Genomic DNA, 20088 nt, shown 5'->3' on the forward strand with positions numbered 1-20088 from the left:
GGCAGACAAAAGGCTGGAAACTATAGGCCAGTTAGCCTAACATCTGTGGTTGGTAAACTGTTGGAGTCCATAATTAAGGAAGCAGTAACAGGACATTTGGATAAGCATAATTTAATCGGACAGAGTCAGCATGGTTTTACGACGGGGAAGTCATGTTTGACAAATTTGCTCAAATTCTTTGAGGACGTAACAAACAGGGTGGATAAAGGGGAACCAGTGGATGTGGTGTATTTGGACTTCCAAAAGGCATTTGACAAGGTGCCACACAAAAGATTACTGCACAAGATAAAAAATCACGGGATTGGGGGTAATATACTGGCATGGGTGGAAGATTGGCTATCTAACAGAAAACAGAGAGTTGTGATAAATGGTTCATTCTCGGGTTGGCAATCAGTAACTAGTGGTGTTCCGCAGGGGTCAGTGCTGGGACCCCAACTCTTTACAATCTATATTAACGATTTGGAGGAAGGGACCGAGTACAACGTATCCAAGATTGCCGATGATACAAAGATGGGAGGGAAAGCAGTGAGTGAGGAGGACATAAAAAACCTGCAAAAGGACATAGACAGGCTAAGTGAGTGGGCAGAAATTTGGCAGATGGAATATAATGTTGGAAAGTGTGAGGTTATGCACTTTGGCAGAAAAAATCAAAGAGCAAGTTATTATCTAAATGGAGAGAAACTGCAAAGTGCTACAGTACAAAGGGATCTGGGGGTCCTGGTGCATGAAACACAGAAGGTTAGTATGCAGGTACAGCAGGTGATCAGGAAGGCCAATGGAATCTTGGCTTTTATTGCAAGGGGGATGGAGTATAAAAGCAGGGAAGTCTTGCTGCAGTTATACAGGGTACTGGTGAGGCCACACCTGGAATACTGCATACAGTTTTGGTTTCCATATTTAAGGATATACTTGCTCTCGAGGCAGTTCAGAGAAGGTTCACTCGGTTGATTCCGGAGATGAGGGGGTTGACTTATGAGGAAAGGTTGAGTAAGTTGGGCCTCTACTCATTGGAATTCAGAAGAATGAGAGGTGATCTTATCGAAACATATAAGATTGTGAGGGGGCTTGATCGGGTGGATGCGGGGGAGGATGTTTCCACTGATGGGTGAGACTAGAACTAGGGGGCATAATCTTAGAATAAGGGGCTGCCCTTTCAAAACTGAGATGAGGAGAAACTTCTTCACTCAGAGGGTAGTAAATCTATGGAATTTGCTACCTCAGAGAGCTATGGAAGCTGTCTTGTTTTGAACACTTTGTACAAAAATAATAAATTTCAGGACAACAGAGTATTACAATGTAAACTCTTTTAATGAAGCATCAGGTCTGTGCTTACTCATATCAGTACAGCACCGTGTGGACAAGATGGAGTCAGGGCCCCTGGGTCCTCCAAAACAATAGCAGTCCTGACAGATGCCTGCAGGCCAATGACAACTCAGCATGTGATCACGTGAATATAATAGGTATTCCTTGCAGATGCCTGCGGGCCAATGATAAATCAATATGCAAATGTTACAGAAGCTGCGACATTAAATAAATTTAAAACGGAGATAGACAGTTTCCTAGCTGATAAGGGAATAAGGGGTTACGGGGAGAGAGCAGGGAAGTGGATGTGAGTCTAGATTCGGATCAGCTATGATCCTATTGAATGGCGGAGCAGGCCCGAGGGGCCGTATGGCCTACTCCTGCTCCTACTTCTTATGATCTTATGTGTGATGGGCACAGATATGTGGCAGAAATTCCAAATAACACCACAATATACAAAGTCCCATAACCATATCAGAAATCAATTAAATCTTCAAGTAAACTAGTTTTAACCAGAAACCCGAAACTTCTTCAACAAAACAAGTAAATACCAGTTCTACGCCATCAGTCACAGTAGGTTGGATGATATAGTATTTTATAAGGACAGGTATATTTTGCCTTAAAACCTTCTCCGTTTCGATCAACTTGCTTACAGAATTTTGTAGGGCTAATTCATTATGATCTGACGTTTTTCTGCAGTGGATTGTTTTTAAGAAGGTGTTAAACGTAATATTATGATAATATATGTTCTCACTCAGGCCAACATCCCCAGCATCGAAGCTTTGACCACGTTCGATCAGCTCCGGTGGACGGGCCACATCGTCCGCATGCCCGATACGAGACTCCCAAAACAAGCGCTCTACTCTGAGCTCTGACACGGCAGGAGAGCCCCAGGTGGGCAGAGGAAACGCTTCAAGGACACCCTCAAAGCCTCCTTGAAAAAGTGCAACATCCCTTCCGACACCTGGGAATCCGTGGCCCAAGACTGCTCAAAGTGCCGAATACCTCGAGTCTTTTCACCAGGAGCAAGCGGAAGCCAAGCGCAAACAGCAGAAGGAGCGCACGTCAACACAAGCACCCCACCCACCCGCCCCTTCAACCACTGTCTGCCCCACCTGTGACAGAGACTGTAGGTCCCGCATTGGACTCATCAGTCACCTGAGAACTCATTTTTAACGTGGAAGCAAGTCATCCTCGGTTCCAAGGGACTGCCTAAGAAGAAGAGAAATGTAATATATATAAAACACTTATTCAATTCAATTTCTTTAATGTACAAATGACGGAGAATGGAAGTGCAGCATAAAAATATATACTTTTGTTAAAGTTGTGAAGCACTCTGAAAGCTGCAATGGTATTGATTCTGCGTCTTTGGGTTTGATGAGCTGAACATTTGAACAGAATGTTACAATGAGAATGGCGTATGCTACAATGGTGACGGCTTATTCACTGCAGGGGAATGACGCAAAGTCAAGTGCCAGGGCAGCTGCAGCAGGACTGCTGTGTTATAATGGGAGAGAGAGAGAGAGAGAGAGAGAGGGGCGGAGATGCCAGCCTATATGGAGCAATGGTGGATCAGAGGAGAATTGTACTGGGGCTGTATAGTAGGGAAGGAAAAAATTAGCAAATCAAAAAGTGTGATGCCAGAATGTGCCAGCTGAAATGGAAGACAGGATTGGCAATAATGACACAGCAAATGTGTGCAGTCCGGCTCCTTATAAAATAGTAACATGGACAAAGATCAGTTGTACTAAAAGACTTCCATGTTAAAAGAGGTGTAAAAATTTAGCCCCAGGTTCCTGAAATTCAAATACTGACTCTCTCTCTCTCTCTCTCTTATTTACTCTTATTCTCAACATTGATCTCCCCAATCCCACCCCACCACCAGCGCATGGAAGCCCGTCGACGCAGGAGATACCCCCCAAACAGGGTCTGCAGACCAGGGTCAGCTACCTCAACATGGCTGAGCAGCAGTGCCAAAGGTGGCTCCGACTTTCGCGACAGGTAGTGACTGACATCTGCGCAATGATACAGCAAGACCTGCTGCCCAGAGGACCAGGTGGACACTCCTTACCAGTGGCCATCAAAGTCACCATCGCACTCAACTTTTTTGCCTCAGGCTCATTCCAGGGATCATCAGCAGACATCAGCGGCATCTCCCAGTCGGCCGCACACACTTGCATCATGCAGGTAACCGATGCCCTCTTTGTCCTCGCGCACAATCACAGCCATTTCACCAGGAATCGTGCAAATGTGACGGCGCGAGCGGTTGGATTAGCTCATCTGGCAGACTTTCCAAGGGTGCAGGGCATCATTGATTGCACACGTGGCCCTTAGGGCACCCAATCGCAATCTAGGTATTTTTGTCAACTGCAAGGGCTTCCACTCCCTTAACGTTCAGCTGGTGTGTGACCACAAGGAGGAGATTTTGCATGTTTGTGCCAAGTACCCTGGCAATTGCCATGACTCCTACATAATGCACCGTAGTAGTAGTAGTGGTGGCGGTGGTGGTGGAGGAAGAGGAGGAGGAGGAGAAGAAGAGAACACGGGATGCAAGGACCGCATTCATCCTGGCCAGATTTGCTTAGCCTAGCAAATCAAACTCTTTTGCCTCGCAGCTTCTTACCTGAGCATCGACAATGGCCAAACCCTGCGGATTTCAAGCTATTTCACCAGCATCCTGACAGCTGCAAGTAATCCTCAGCCCTCAATGTGAAAGCCCCATTCGCAAAATGACACACGCCAGAACTGCAGCAGTTGCCATCAGAATTTTTATGCAAAACTGATGGCATTTTTACAAAATACACATTTCACCCAAGTGACTACCCTTGTGACTATTTGTGCTTTATTTTCCTCTTACGCGTGCTCCTACGTGGTGGTTCCCCTGTGGCTTCAGCAGACGTGGAGGCCCCTTGCTCACTTTCCTGCTGCTCCTATCTCGACGCCTTTGGCGGGCGTCCTCTGGGGTGGCGAGTCTGTGAGGGCTCGTCAGCAGTCTGCTGCTCCTGCGGCTGTGCAGGAGTTGAGATGTCTATCTCAGTTGGGTGTGGACTCTGGCGGGGCTCTGACCGAGGGCTCTGCAGTGGCATGGAAGTGTGAGCGCTTGGAGAGGAGCCCCCACTTCCTTGATGTCTGCCACCAACCTCCCTCTCATGGGTCAGGTCCCCCTCCGCGCCTGCAAGTGGCTTGAGAGCACCTTGCTGCACATCAGGGGGGCCATAGGGACCTGTATCTGCAATGACAGTCCTACTCAGAAGGACTTCCATGAAGGTCTGGTTTCTCTGTTCAATAGATGCCCATCGCTCCTTAAGAGATGTCATTCTATTCTGAACACTCACCATTTTTTCCATACCCTGGCGACTAACCTCCTCCATGGCCGTAGCCCACCTCTCCTCTACCGTAGCCCTCCTTTCCTCTACCGTAGCCATCCTGTCCTCTACGGTAGCCAGCCTTGCCACGGAGGCAGCAATCATTTCCACGTAGGTAGCCATCCTTTCCGTGTTGATGCGTTCATGCACCACTGACTCCACAAAGGCTCTGCTCATGTTCGCTATGGACTCCTCCATTCGCTCCACACTTACAGCGACCCTGGAGACAAAACCTGCCAGAGACTCCTGCATCTATGCATGGAGTTCCATCACCTCTGATCTTACGGATGGACCCAGAGGCAGAGGGTTGACATGCAGCTGAGCCGAGCTGGCAGAGTCCTGCGCCCTCCGACGAGGACTCTCCACTGCTGTCCCTGTCTCCACAATCTGCTGATGCTCACTTGTGAGCTGTGATACACCAGGTGACAACTCTACTCTATGTCCCGAAGGTCCCACCGAGGTGTGAGTGTCTGCGCTGACGCTGCGCCCTCAGAGGTTGCAGATTCCTCTGAGGAGTCTGGCATCTCAGGCTCTTCCTCCTGCACACTGGGGACGGGGGCTCTCGATGGTCCTGTGGGGGAGTCAAGGAAAAAGTTAGAGATGTGATGCCAAGGTTACATGCACATTGCATTTTGCAGATGATCATAAGTCCATATGATGTAGCTTCAGAATCATTATCAGCGACTCATGCAATGCCAATGAGAGAGATGGAAAACTATTCTGTCACCAGCTTGCAGGGATGCACCTGTCTGTCCTTCCCCAACTTCCGCATCTCGTCAGCCCCGACAATCTCCAGGACGGCTTCCGGCTAATGAGGGTGGCCCTCCTCCTGTCCTGGCTCGCTCTCTCCTGTTGTGAGCTCTCTTTTCCTGCAATGAGGGAGACAAGTGGAGGTTGAGTGAGAATGAAGGAGTGAGTGCAGAGCTTGCATAGCATAGATACTTAGAAGGAGACAAAGATGGAGTGAGGTTGCAAGATCAAGAGCCCTCCCTGTGTGTAGTCAGTTGTGTTCAAAACATCAGTGAGAGGGAGTGTGAGGGCTTCATGGTCGAATAGTTAGGTGAATGTGAGCATAGAGAGAGAGGGAATGGCTAAGGGTGCATGGATGTGAGTGTCAAGTGGGATGTGGAGGAAGAGATTGCTAAAGCTGAGTGCTGGTGAGGAAAGGCAATGGGGATCAGATTGAGGGTGATGGAAACTTCATACTTACTTTTCCAGTGCGATGAAGGTCATGGAGTCTTTTCCTGCACTGCATCCAGGTGCGCCGTGTGACTCCCAAGGAGTTGACTTCCCCAGCCACCTGTAGCCACACAGCCTTGGTCTGACTGGGAGGCCTCTTCCTCCCTGAAGCAGGGAACAGGACCTCCCTGTAGGCCCTAGCATCATCCAGCAATGCCTGGAGTGAAGCCTCGTCAAATTTTGGGGCAGCTCTTGCCCTCCCGCTGGCCATTGCTCCTGCAGGCTCCCGTGCCATCTTAATGGTAAAGTTTGAAAGCCTGCAGAAGATGCAAGGCTTGCTGTGGACCTTAAAAGCAGCAGCAATGATGACGTCATATTCTGCGACTTTCTGACTGGAAATACTCAATTGGCAAGGGTTCCCACACGTTGGAAATCAATTGGCCAAATGAGTTAAAATTGCATCAATCTCACAGACCCATTTAGATTCGTGTGGGAAACATTAAATTTGGGGAACCCGACAATTCCCCGCACCTGAGTTAAAATTGACCCCATAGAGTACAAAAGCCAGGAAGCTATGCTAAATCTTTATAAAACACTAGTTCAGCCCCAGCTGGAGTATTGTGTCCAATTCTGGGCAGCACACTTTAGGAAGGACGTGAAGGCTTTGGAGAGGGTACAGAAGAGATTGGTTCCAGGGATGAGGGATCACAGTTACGTGGATAGACTGGAGAAGCTGGGGTTGTTCTCCTTGGAGCAGAGAAGGCTAAGAGGAGATTGGATAGAGGTGTTTAAAATCATGAAGGGTTTAGATAAGAGTAAATAAAGAGAAGCTGTTTCCAGTGGCTGAAGGGTCGATAATCAGAGGGCGCAGATTAAGGTGAGTGACAAAAGAACCAGAGGCGACACGAGGAAAAAAATTTTTACGCAACAAATGGTTAGTATCTGGAATGCGCTGCCTGATAGGGTGGTGGATACAGATTCAATAGTAGACTTCAAAGGTGAATTGGATAAATACTTAGAGGAGAAAAAAATTGCAGGGATATGGGGAAAGAGCAGGGGAGTGGGACTAACTGGATTGCTCTTCGAAAGAGCCGGTGCAGACTCGATGGGCCAAATGGCCTCCTTCTGTGCTGTACTATTCTATGAATAGAGCTGTACACAGCACAAGTCATCATCTTTGTGAGAAGAATTGGAGGGGTAACAAAAATAAAGAAACATGAGCCCTGATTTTAACACCCTCCCCCCCAACCCCCCATTAAAATGGCAGCATGGAGGAGCGCACTGTGCTCCCGCAATGTTCCTACCCCCTGCGATTTAACCTCCCAGGTTTTCGGGAGTGTGGCGGTCACCCGTCGCCTCATCAACATTGAAATGTCAGGGTATGGTGATGTAATTCGAAGCCCGGCACAATTTGAACCCGCGGTGCCAGGCGTGCCGTCTGGGAGCCACCAGCAAAAGCTGGCGGAAAGTGGGATCGGACCAGAGGAGGCTCAGTGAAGTAAGAACCTCTTCAATTTTGGTCCGGTCCCTCCTGGCCCAACAAGGAATCCTGGGGCCTCCACTCGCAGACCGTTGGACAAGGTATCATTGGATGGCTGCTATCTGTGAAACAGCAGCTCTGCCATACCTCTCACATCTTCAGGACAGGAGGGAAAAGGAAAGGGAGTAGAAAAATAGTCTATTATCTGCCGTTATAGATGTGAATTTGGTATTATCGAAGTCTCTTGTTGATGGAAACCCTCTGTGGTGAATAAGAGTTCTTTATCCAATGATTTGTTTCCATTATAGCTTGAAAACGGTGTGCGGTTTCAACTTTCTAATGGCATTGCACCTGTTAGCATAACATTATGGCAGCTAACGTTACGTGACCTTCAGTCAACTGAACGCTGACCCTTTACGTCAATTCTAACTGCAATACGTAATATTTGCCACAGGGTGCCGCTGTATCAGTGTATTTCCCAGAGAACAGCAGACATCTTGCTAGAGGTAAGTAAATGCAATTGCATTGTACTTCTGCAGGGTCCACAGAAAACGTGTGTTTGTGCTGCCCCTGCTCCTGTTTGTTTTGCTGAGTAGTGTGGGCTCCACTCCTGGGGCCTGTTCCACTCGCCAACCTTCTGTTTAGTGGCAGTATTGCCACTGCTGCTTTGTCTCCTTTCCCTCCCCAGAGTTCGCTAAAAAAAAAATTGCAAAAAAGATTTACAAGTTTAATACCAGAACTAAGAGGTTATAACTATCAGGAAAGATTGAACAGAGAAGGGAGAAGACTGAGATTATGAAAGGGTGTGATAGGGTAGACATAGAGAAGATGTTTCCACTTGTGGGGTAGACCAGAACTAGATATAAATATAAGATAGTCATTAATAAATCCAATAAGGAATTCAGGAGAAACTTATTTACCCAGAGAGTGGTTAGAATGTGGAACTAACTACCACAAGGAGTAGTTGAGGCGAATAGCATAAATGCATTTAAGGGGAAGCCAGATAAGTACATGAGGGAGAAAGGATATGCTAATGGGGTGAGAGTAAGTCGGGTGGGAGGAGGCTCATGTGGAGCATAAACGCTGCCATAGACCAGTTGGCTGAATGGCATGTTTCTGTGCTGTAAATTCTATATATGTAAATGGCCACTCCCAGCTTTGGGACCATTCTGCCTGCCACTGCTGCTCTCTCGCTCACTGGCCTCCCTGGTATTCCTGTACCATGGACCCGTTAGTCACTGCTGCCCACCCACCCCGGTGGTACCCAGAGGGAAAAGTTGGTTATCGATACCGCATCTTCCCATCCCTGCTAAACAGCTTCCGAACGGCTCCGATATTTATTTTCCCCCAGAACAGCCACAATCTTTATTTAATTAATTTTCCTCCTGTGAAGCCCTGATCTTCAATTTTGTTGGTAGGAACACAGGAACAGGAGTAGCCATTCAGCCCCTCGAGCCTGTTCCGCCATTCAATGAGATCATGGCCGATCTGTGACCTAACTCCATATACCCGCCTTTGCCCCATACCACTCAACAGGTTAACAGAAATCTATCAATCTCAGATTTAAAATTAACAATTGACCTAGCATCAATTGCCGTTTGCAGAAGTGAATTCCAAACTTCTACCGCCCTTTGTGTGTCGAAGTGTTTCCTAACTTCACTCCTGAATGATCTGGCTCTAATTTTTAAGGCTATGTCCCCTAGTCCTAGACTCCCCAACCAGCAGAAATAGTTTCTCTCTATCTACCCTATCTGCTCCCCTTAATATGTTGAAAACTTCAATCAAATCATTCATTAACCTTTTAAATTCCAGGACATACAACCCTAGTTTGTGTAATCTTTCCTCGTAACTTAACCCTTGGAGTCCGGGTATCATTCTGGTAAATCTACGCTGCACTCCCTCCAAGGCCAATATATCCTTCCTAAGGTGTGGTGATGAAGCCTTGATTTTTATTTAATTCATGCTGCTGTGCAAGGGCCCTTTCAATGTATTAACCCCACATCCTCACTGAGTTAATTGTGTCAACTTTCTCCATTGTTTATTTTTATAATATTTAGCCCCACCATTAACCCCAGGTTTAGCTTTAGTTTCTGGTTTGGGTTAAGTTAGCTGATCTGAGTTGGGGTTGGTGATAGAGTCACTACAGCCAGCCTTGGTGCTGCTCGATTACGGAGGGGAAAGTCAGGTAGGGGGTGCAGGTTACGATCCACTGACTCCTGGTGGAAGTGCTTGGATGTCAGGTGAAAATAGGATGTAGCTTAACTATAATGCCACCTGCAGTGAAAAAGCCTGTCAACACTGATGGTCTTGCGTATCAATAATAGCCACTTGGACAACCAGTGCCTGTGGAACCATACCCGAGCAAGCAATCAACACTTTCAGTCAAGGAGGTGAGGGTAGCAAATTGGTGAGAGGAAAATAAAGGGAAGTTTCTCACTTTCCACCTTTCCACTGAGCTAAACGACTGGGAAATGACTGCTTGAAAACCTGGACTGATCAGGAAAAAACACAAGTTATTTTTACACGTGGTACTTTAAAGAAAATTCTATTCTTCCCTATTTCTTTCTCAATTGGACGCGGTTGGTACCATTTGCCTGTCACACATTGTTCCCAGGGTAGGGTGTGCTAGGCCACATGCTTCTGCGCTGCTGACACTTCATTAACAGACAGCGTGAGGTAGTCATTCAAAAAGGCGGAGCTGCCTTAACCGGGCGATGGAAGGCTTCACCTCCACTCGCAGCAGTGGCATCCAGCTGGGCGGGTGAAAACCCAGAAAAACTCCCCCCAAACCAACAGTAAAGTGTGAGGTGATGCATTTTGGGAGGACTAACAAGGCAAGGGAATACAAAATGAATGATAGGATCTTAGGAAGGACAGAGGATCAGAGGGACCTTGGAGTGCATAGAAACATAGAAGATAGGAGCAGGAGTAGGCCATTCAGCCCCTTGAGCCTGCTCCAGCATTTAATGAGATCATGGCTGATCATCCAAATTCAGTACCCGGTCCTTGTTTCCTCCCCATATCCCTTGATCCCCTTAGCCTTAAGAAATATATCTAACTCCTTCTTGAATATATTTAATGAATTGGCCTCAACTGCCTTCTGTGGTAGAGAATTCCACAGGTTCACCACTCTCTGGGTGAAGAAGTTCCTCCTCATCTCTGTCCTAAATGGCTTACCCCTTATCCTTAGACTGTGACCCCTGGTTCTGGACTCCCCGGCCATCGGGAACATCCTTCCTGCATCTAGTCTGTCTAGTCCTGTTAGAATTTTATAAGTTTCAATGAGATCCCCTCTCATTCTTCTAAACTCCAGCGAGTATAAGCCCAATCGACCCAATCTCTCCTCATACGTCATTCCTGCCATCCCAGGTATCAGACTGGTGCATCTTCGCTGCACTCCCTCCATGGCAAGAACATCCTTCCTCAGATAAGGCGACCAAAACTGCACACAATACTCAAGATGTGGTCTCACCAAGGCCCTGTACAACTGCAGCAAGACATCCTTGCTCCTGTACTTGAATCCTCTCGCTACGAAGGCCAACATACCATTTGCTTTCTTAACCGCCTGCTGCACCTGCATGCTTACCTTCAGCGACTGGTGCACAAGGACACTCAGGTCTCGTTGCACTTTCCCTTCTCCCAATCTACTGCCGTTCAGATAATAATCTGCCTTCCTGTTTTTGTCACCAAAGTGGATAACCTCGCATTTATCCACATTATACTGCATCTGCCATGCATCTGCCCAATCACCCAACCTGTCCAAATCATACTGGAGTTTCTCTGCATCCTCCTCACAGCACTCATGCCCACCCAGCTTTGTGTCATCTGCAAACTTGGAGATATTACATCTAGTTGCCTTGTCTAGATCATTAATATATATTGTGAATAGCTGGGGTCCTAGCACCGATCCCTGCAGTACCCCACTCGTCACTGCCTTCCACTCAGAAAAAGACCCGTTTATTCCAACTCTTTGCTTCCTGTCTGCCAACCAGTTCTCTATCCAAGTCAGTACCTTACCCCCAATCCCATGTGCTTTAACTTTACACACTAATCTCTTATGCGGGACCTTATCGAAAGCCTTCTGAAAGTCCAAATACACCACATCCACTGGTTCTCCCTTATCTATTCTACCAGTTACATCCTCAAAAAATTCCAGTAGTCAAGCACGATTTACCTTTTGTAAATCCATGTTGGCTTTGTCCGATCCTGTCACTGTTTTCCAAGTGCTCTGCTATTACATCTTTTATAATGGACTCTAGCATTTTCCCCACTACCGATGTCAGGCTTACCGGTCTATAATTCCCCGTTTTCTTTCTACCACCTTTTTTGAATAGTGGGTAACATTAGCTATCCTCCAATCCATGGGAACTGTTCCAGAGTCTATAGAATTTTGGAAGATGACCAGCAATGCATCTACTATTTCTAGGGCCACTTCCTAAGTACCCTGGGATGTAGATTATCAGGCCCTGGGGATTTATCGGCCTTCAATCCCATCAATTTCCCTAACACCATTTCCCTACAAATGTACACAGATCCCTGAAGGCAGCAGGGCAGGTAGGTAAGGTGGTTAAAAAGGCATATGGGATACTTATATTCTATGCCTCAGCTAATGAAGCCAAGAACAGGGAGGTTATGATGGAGCTATACAAAACACCAGTTAAGCCACAGCTGGAATACTGTGTGCAGTTCTGGTTGCCACGCTATAGGAAGGATGTGATTGCATTGGAGAGGGTGCAGAGGAGATTCACCAGGATATTATCTGGGCTGGAGCGCTTCAGCTATGAAGAGAGGCTGGACAGGCTGGGGTTGTTTTCCTTAGAGCAGAGAAGGCTGAGGGGGGACCTGATTGAGGTGTACAAAATTATGAGAGGCATAGATAGGGTAGATAGGAACTTTTCCCCTTAGTAGTGGGGTCAATAACTAGGGAGCATAGTTTCAAGGTAAGGGGCAGCAGATTTAGAGGGGATTTGAGGAAAAACCTTTTCACCCAGAGAGTAGTTGGAATCTGGAACTCACTGCCTGAAAGGGTGGTAGAGGCAGGAACCCTCACAACATTTAAGAAGCATTTAGATGAGCACTTGAAACACCATAGCATACAAGGCTACGGACCAAGTGCTGGAAAATGTGATTAGAATAGACAGGGCTTGATGGCCAGCGCGGACACGATGGGCCAAAGGGCCTCTTTCTGTGCTGTATAACTCTATGACTCTAGCGTTGAAAGAGCGGCTGGTCCAACGGAGCAAAGTTTGTGATTGGGAGCGAAGTGTTCGCTCTGTCCCAGCAGCAGATGCATGGGAACACCACCACCTTCAAGTTCCCCTCCAAGTCACACACCATCCTGACCTGGAAGTATATCGCTGATCCTTCATCATCGCTGGGTCAATATCCTGGAACTCCCTCCCTAACAGCACTGTGGGAGTGCCTTCACCACACGGACTGCAGCGGTTCAAGAAGGCAGCTCATCCCCACCTTCTCAAGGGCAATTAGGGATGGGCAATAAATGCTGGCCTTGCCAGCGATGCCCACATCCCATAAAAACGAATTTAAAAAAAAGGAACTGAACCGTTTATTGCACAGGGCCTGCTTTAAGAGTTGGCACATGCTTTGACAGAAAATAAAGACAGCACCTTTCGTGTCTGCGCCTGGTTTATCCCTCGTCATCAATGCTAAGCCGGGCCTGCAATAGAGTTAACAGGGACCTACTCACGCTCACCTTACCTGCTCCAGTTTTGAAGTAGAATGGTATAGCCCGATAGCTTGGTATCCAAGCACCCCTGCTTACAATGCGTTTTTTTTTGGTCCCAATTCAGAAAACTACTGCCTGATTTTTCTTACCCACAAATCCTGCTCCCAACTACAACTGTCAATTTCAGGACAGCTTTGGGGCTTTGATGAAATGCTGCTCATTTCAATCATCCTTCTCAGCAGCCATTGTTAAAAGGGATCTGCCAGGTTGTTGTAGGTGGAACAGCAGAGTTCCAGCGATAATACCCTGACAAGCGGGCTGGATAACTGAGACTCGCCACTTTCATTGCAGGTCAAAGTCTATGTTCAGTAGTATGTTGGGCATAAAGTTCTCAGAATGAGAGCAATGTAAAAGTGCAGAATGGATTTAAACTAAGAGCTACACAATAAACGAGTAGATACATACCAGTGTTCTACATTGAAGATTTAGGGCTCTCGTTCTGATGAAACATCCCCATCTGCACCACTGCTAGCACTGGGGTCATCTTTGCTGCGTGAGGCACTTTTCTCCTTGGTGTATTCTGATGGTACTTTAGTTCTTGTCTTTTCCTTTCTTTGCTGTTGTTTTTCCAGTTTTGTAAACTGAAAGCACATAAAAGAGAAGTTTTATTCAATAAATGTAATAACAGATTGTCAGCTCTTCAACATAGGCAGTAACTGGAGGGACAATGAAGTTTTTTCCAATCTTCAATGTGTCAGGAGCTGGGGATTCTCTTGGAGCTCAAATGTGAAATGTCAGACCTGTGGTTGCCATGGTGAATTATATTCAGCCCATTCTAAGAGAGAGTAGGAATGTGAAGACACCATTCAAGCCATCCAGCTCACTCTGTCAGCCAGCTCTTGTTTCAGTCCTGACTGGATTATTTTTACATTCCCTCCCACCTCATTACTATCTTCGACAGCACCTCCCAAACCCACGCCCTCCATCACCTACAAGGACATGGGCAGCAGGTGCATGGGAACACCACCACCTCCAAGTTCCCCTCCAAGTCACACACCATCCTGACTTGGAAATATATCGCCGATCCTTCATCGTCGCTGGGTCAAATTCCTGGAACGCCCTCCCTAACACGACTGTGGGAGTACCCTCACCACACCGACTGTGGGAGCACCCTCACCACACCGACTGTGGGAGCACCCTCGCCACACCGACTGTGGGAGCACCCTCGCCACACCGACTGTGGGAGCACCCTCACCACACCGACTGTCGGAGCACCCTCACCACACCGACTGTGGGAGCACCCTCACCACACGGACTGTGGGAGCACCCTCGCCACACCGACTGTGGGAGCACCCTCGCCACACCGACTGTGGGAGCACCCTCACCACACCGACTGTGGGAGCACCCTCACCACACCGACTGTGGGAATACCTTCACCACTGTAAGATTCTCAAAATTAACAGATCCCCCAAAATGAAAGAATACCCTATTAAAATGACTTTGGACCCTTGTTAAAAAGCGTCAGTAGTTATAAAAGGGCATGTTGGGCCTAACGAGGAGATTCAAGGTCAAAAACAGACTTGGCATTTTTAAAAGGACATGTTTGGAAAAAGGCTGTTACAGAATTTGGGATCTACCTATGCAGCAGACAGTGTGAGTATTCGAGACAATCAAACTGTCTGGGGGAACTGTAAACGTCACTCAGCCCCATCAGCAATTTACATGCTAACAATAGACCCACGGAAGAACAGCCTCACAGGACCCATCCAAAAACATGCATAAAACAAATCGTTTCACCAACCTACAAAGAACCTCAGGCTCCACAGGAAACTCAAAGCTTGAGGACAATTCAATACAATTAGATAAGAGCTCAACAGCTCAGGAAAACCATCCCGAAACTACTTCTCACATTTTTAAAACTTCAACAGCCCATGGAACCATCCCGAAACCACTTTAAACAACTTAATTAGCAGGCCCTGATTAATATAACTAAAGGCCTGTTTTCACAGCAGTGGGAGTTCCAAGATCGAGTTCAATACTCTCTGCAGTTCGAAGGAGTCTCGCAGAAGTTCTCTCTCTCTGGAAGCAGTTCAAACACGAGAAGAAACCGGAGCAACAGTTTCAGTGATCATCAGACACCTCGCGGCAACAAGGGCCTTACGAAACAGCAACCGAATATTACCATCAGCCAACCGGGTAATATTGGGCCACCGCGACCAAAGAAAACCAACTCGGAAGAAAACCAAAGATTCACAAGTTTTTCCACTCTACAAACTATTCCTGCGTTTGGTGAGCATTATCCCCGGTCCTTTAGAGTCCAACTTAGCTAGTAAGGTGGGATTGGGAGGGGTGAGATATTTGTCGACTGTAATTCCCTTGTGTATGTCGAAGTGTTTCCCCATTTTATTAGAGTGTTCAGATTATTGTGTTGTATTTTCTTTTCTCAAATAAAATTCAAAGTTCTTGCACCAATACCAGTTGTCTGCTGCACTTTTATCACAACCCCCAAATAAGTCCAAGGTCTAGAACCAAGGGAGTGGGAGCGATTCGAACTGCTCATGAGTCAGAGGTGAAGCTGACCCTAAAACACCACCCCCTACACCACACGGACTGTGGGAGCACCCTCACCACACCGACTGTGGGAGCACCCTCACCACACGGACTGTGGGGGTACCCTCACCACACGGACTGTGGGAGCACCCTCACCACACGGACTGTGGGAGCACCCTCACCACACGGACTGTGGGAGCACCCTCACCACACCGACTGTGGGAGCACCCTCACCACACGGACTGTGGGAGCACCCTCACCACACCGACTGTGGGAGCACCCTCACCACACCGACTGTGGGAGCACCCTCACCACACGGACTGTGGGAGCACCCTCACCACACGGACTGTGGGAGCACCCTCACCACACGGACTGTGGGAGCACCCTCACCACACGGACTGTGGGAGCACCCTCACCACACGGACTGTGGGAGCACCCTCACCACACCGACTGTGGGAGCACCCTCACCACACCGACTGTGGGAGCACCCTCACCACACCGACTGTGGGAGCACCCTCACCACACCGACTGTCGGAGCACCCTCACCACATGGACTGTCGGAGCACCCTCACCACACGGACTGTGGGAGCACCCTCACCACACGGACTGTGGGAGCACCCTCACCACACGGACTGTGGGAGCACCCTCACCACACGGACTGTGGGAGCACCCTCACCACACGGACTGTGGGAGCACCCTCACCACACGGACTGTCGGAGCAGCCTCACCACACCGACTGTGGGAGCACCCTCACCACACGGACTGTCGGAGCAGCCTCACCACACGGACTGTGGGAGCACCCTCACCACACCGACTGTCGGAGCACCCTCACCACACCGACTGTGGGAGCACCCTCACCACACGGACTGTCGGAGCACCCTCACCACACGGACTGTGGGAGCACCCTCACCACACGGACTGTGGGAGCACCCTCACCACACGGACTGTGGGAGCACCCTCACCACACGGACTGTGGGAGCACCCTCACCACACGGACTGTGGGAGCAGCCTCACCACACGGACTGTGGGAGCACCCTCACCACACCGACTGTCGGAGCACCCTCACCACACGGACTGTGGGAGCACCCTCACCACACCGACTGTGGGAGCACCCTCACCACACGGACTGTGGGAGCACCCTCACCACACGGACTGTAGGCGCACCCTCACCACACGGACTGTAGGCGCACCCTCACCACACGGACTGTCGGAGCACCCTCACCACACGGACTGTAGGCGCACCCTCACCACACGGACTGTGGGAGCACCCTCGCCACACCGACTGCAGCGGGTCAAGATGCCCATATCCCATGGATGATTTTTTTTTTAAATCCCTCTACTCATTTCTCAGTCAGGAATTATCCCAATTCCCTTCTCAGTGGTTCAACAGATTCATTATTTATTGCACTAGATAGCAATCTATTCCATATCGATATTCATGAAGTTAAATTTAGCTTTCCTATATTGGATAAGATACTTCTCTAAAAATGATTGTTGATTCAAATTTTAAAAATATATAAATCATCTTTTTTTGAGGATAAATTTAGCTTCTACCTTTGCCTCGAAAGGTAACATTACCCTAATAGTGATAATCAGAGATAGGGAAGAGCTTGTGGAAGAGATGCACATCAGTACGGTGCATCAATCCAAGACACTCATGCAGTATAAGGGGCAACAGATCAGACTACGTTTCTCCTCTCCGTCAAACTCTTGGTTTACACAGCTGGTTACTAAATTACAAGGGGCCAGATTTTGCTGTAGCAGGGCATCTAACGGTGTCTGCCAATCAACATAACAAAAACAGATTATCTGGTCGTGTATCACATTGCTGTTTGTGGGAGCTTGCTGTGCGCAAATTGACTGCCGCGTTTCCCACATTACAACAGTGACTACACTCCAAAAGTACTTCATTAGCTGTAAAGTGCTTTGAGATGTCCAGTGGTCGTGAAAGGCGCTATATAAATGCAAGTCTTTCTTTCTTTCTTGCCGTTAATTAGACTTGCCCCTGCACCGTTCAGCTCTAAACATTTTGCCCACAAAGTTGATGAAAGTGCGAGTTGATAACGGCCCGGTGAGGGAAACAGGGCATCTGGGACCTGAGTGAACAGGGCTACCAACAGGGTATCTCCTTAATCAATCAGATTGAAGGATTGGGAAATAAATAGTGCAGGGGCTGAGAAAGGGAGTGAATTAAAGGGATGAATGCAATGTCCAATCAGGTACAGAAAGAGAAATAAAGAGGGGGAAAGAAAGATTGGATTAAGAGAGGGAGAGAAGGGACAGAAAGGAAAAGTGAGGAAAAAAATGTAAGTTTGACATTTTTAAAATCTCCTAAAACAATTCACAACCTGAAGGAATGAGACTCCACACTTATAATAGTTAATTTTCGGTGCCAGAGAGGTTGATTGGCACTCATTAATACTTATCACATCATTAAACGGGTAGGAATGTTTGTAATTACTAGCCCTAAATATCTGTGGCGGGTTTAGTTCGTATCTACTGTGCCAATACAGCAACTTCATGACATTTAGCGCAGGTCAATGGTGAGGCAGGCACCGGTTTCACAGCTAACGGTGGAGTGGCGAAACTTAGACACCCACGTTGGATACCCGCGTTTAACCGCACATCTGCGCCTCGCCTGACGTTGCTGTACCATTTATGCAAAAACAACGGCGAGCTCCATTAGCCTTACCGTTAGTTTGACAGCGAAATCTGGCCCAAGGTCTCTGGGCTTTTTTTCTGCTCTCGCCAAACACATCAGGTCAATTTAGTGAGACATCTGTTCTCCAGAGTTGTGTCTGGTCACAGCCTATTGTTATCCCACCTAAGATGTGGGGGGAAATGTCCCAGAAGGAATCAAAGCGAAAGCAGCATCAGTCAGTTATGGAGTGTGCCGAGAGTAAAAGTCGTCTTGTTCTAGATCGATTGTGTGCAGGTTTTTAATCTGTGGATCTCAAATAATCTACACGGCCTCGGGTGACTGTCTGTGTGGAGTTTGCACATTCTCCCCGTGTTTGCGTGGGTTTTCTCCGGGTGCTCCGGTTTCCTCCCACAGTCCAAAGATGTGCGGGTTAGGTTGATTGGCCATGATAAAAATTGGCCCTTAGTGTTAGGGGGGATTAAATACGTGGGGTTACAGGGATAGGGCTTGGGTGGGATGGCTGTGGTGTAGGGACCGGGTGCTAGGGTTTGGATGATCAACCATGATCTCGTTGAATGGCGGAGCAGGCTTGAAGGGCCGAATGGCCTACTCCTGCTCCTATCTTCTATGTTTCTATGTTTCTATGTCTAAATCAACATGGTGGAAAGAGTTGACGGCAAATTTCCACTTCTAGGTTCAGGGGATGCTCATCAACTGCTCCATTGCTTTCAGAGTTCATGGTGTCGTTTATGCCTTCTGGGCAAATTGCAACCTTCACTAATTAATCAATGAGCATTACGTGACCAAGGCCTGGTATCTACTGGTAAACACATTATGATGAAACTATGGCAAACACCAGTGTATTATTTCCATAGCATTTTTGATCACAAAGCATTTAAATTGTTCACTTTGTCAATAACTTTCTGTAGCATTGTAAAAAATCTTGGCTGTTGGATGTAGATATCTCCAAAACCTTCCCCAAGCTGGATTGGACTAATTATTGGGAGAAAGCCTTAGCCTCACTATAGACAATTTCTTGTGCTTTGGATCGTATTTAACTGGCACAACAAAAAAAAGAGCATCATGTTAGAGTCTGATACGTTATTTAGTGCAGAATATTCATTTCAAAATCAAACCAATGGGGGCAGAAGAGGCCAATACATTTTTGAGTTTACTCAAGTAAAAAAAATTGTTTTGAAGATATGCATTTCCCCACACAGATCTCATTCAGACATTGGCTTTGTGCACTTCGCATTTAATAAAAATTGCCAGCAGATTGCCCCTCCTTCCTGTGGGGGATGGCAGGGTGGGTGCATGGCCTCCAGTGGAGAGCGTCCCCCTACAGACAAGCTGGAGAAGTCAAGAGTTTGGGGAGGGGTGCAGTGGCGGCAAAGAAAACAGATGGTCCGACATACTCTGAAACTATGCCTCCCTCCTCACTGCCTTTCCTTGAAACGGAAAGCCCATTCAGAACCAAATTCAGTAGAATATATCTTCCCCTTTTACTAGTTGGTTCTCATATTAAAAATCACGTGTATATAAATTAGATACCGCATTCTGTACAAGACTTACTATCTCCAATATATGAAAATACCATGCTGGGGGCAGGAGGGGTAAACAAGTCAAAATACGGCTCTTCACCTTCCCCCGCCAATAATTTTTAACAAGGGCCAATTCCCAAGTTTGAGCCCGGACTGAGGTGAGCCCACCTGCCATCAGTGCACATTGGGAAATCCCGGGTGCTCCACTCACTATTTTCCATCCATTAATCACGGGCAGTGCGCTGGCCGTTTCCTGATCTGCATGGTGGGTGAACAAGGACCCCCTGCTAGTAGCACCAATTTTGGAAAGCTGCCTGCTAATTTCTCCTGTCTTTCCACAAGAC

General features: G+C 47.6%; 1 protein-coding gene across 2 annotated transcripts in view; it reads right to left on the reverse strand.

The window, feature by feature from the left end:
* dtd1 (D-aminoacyl-tRNA deacylase 1) overlaps positions 1–20088 on the reverse strand; it is a 291913-nt gene that overhangs the window by 33821 nt on the left and 238004 nt on the right. For both annotated transcript variants that reach the window (XM_085981791.1, XM_085981790.1), the window contains exon 5: positions 13478–13653. In XM_085981791.1, the coding sequence (XP_085837917.1) occupies positions 13498–13653 (156 nt within the window). In that variant the 3' untranslated portion in view covers positions 13478–13497. The remainder of the gene's footprint in view (positions 1–13477; positions 13654–20088) is intronic.

The sequence above is a fragment of the Somniosus microcephalus genome, chromosome 3 (genome assembly GCF_052327205.1).
Source record: "Somniosus microcephalus isolate GS21.2 chromosome 3, FLI_Smic_1.0, whole genome shotgun sequence".
Classification (NCBI taxonomy): domain Eukaryota; kingdom Metazoa; phylum Chordata; class Chondrichthyes; order Squaliformes; family Somniosidae; genus Somniosus; species Somniosus microcephalus.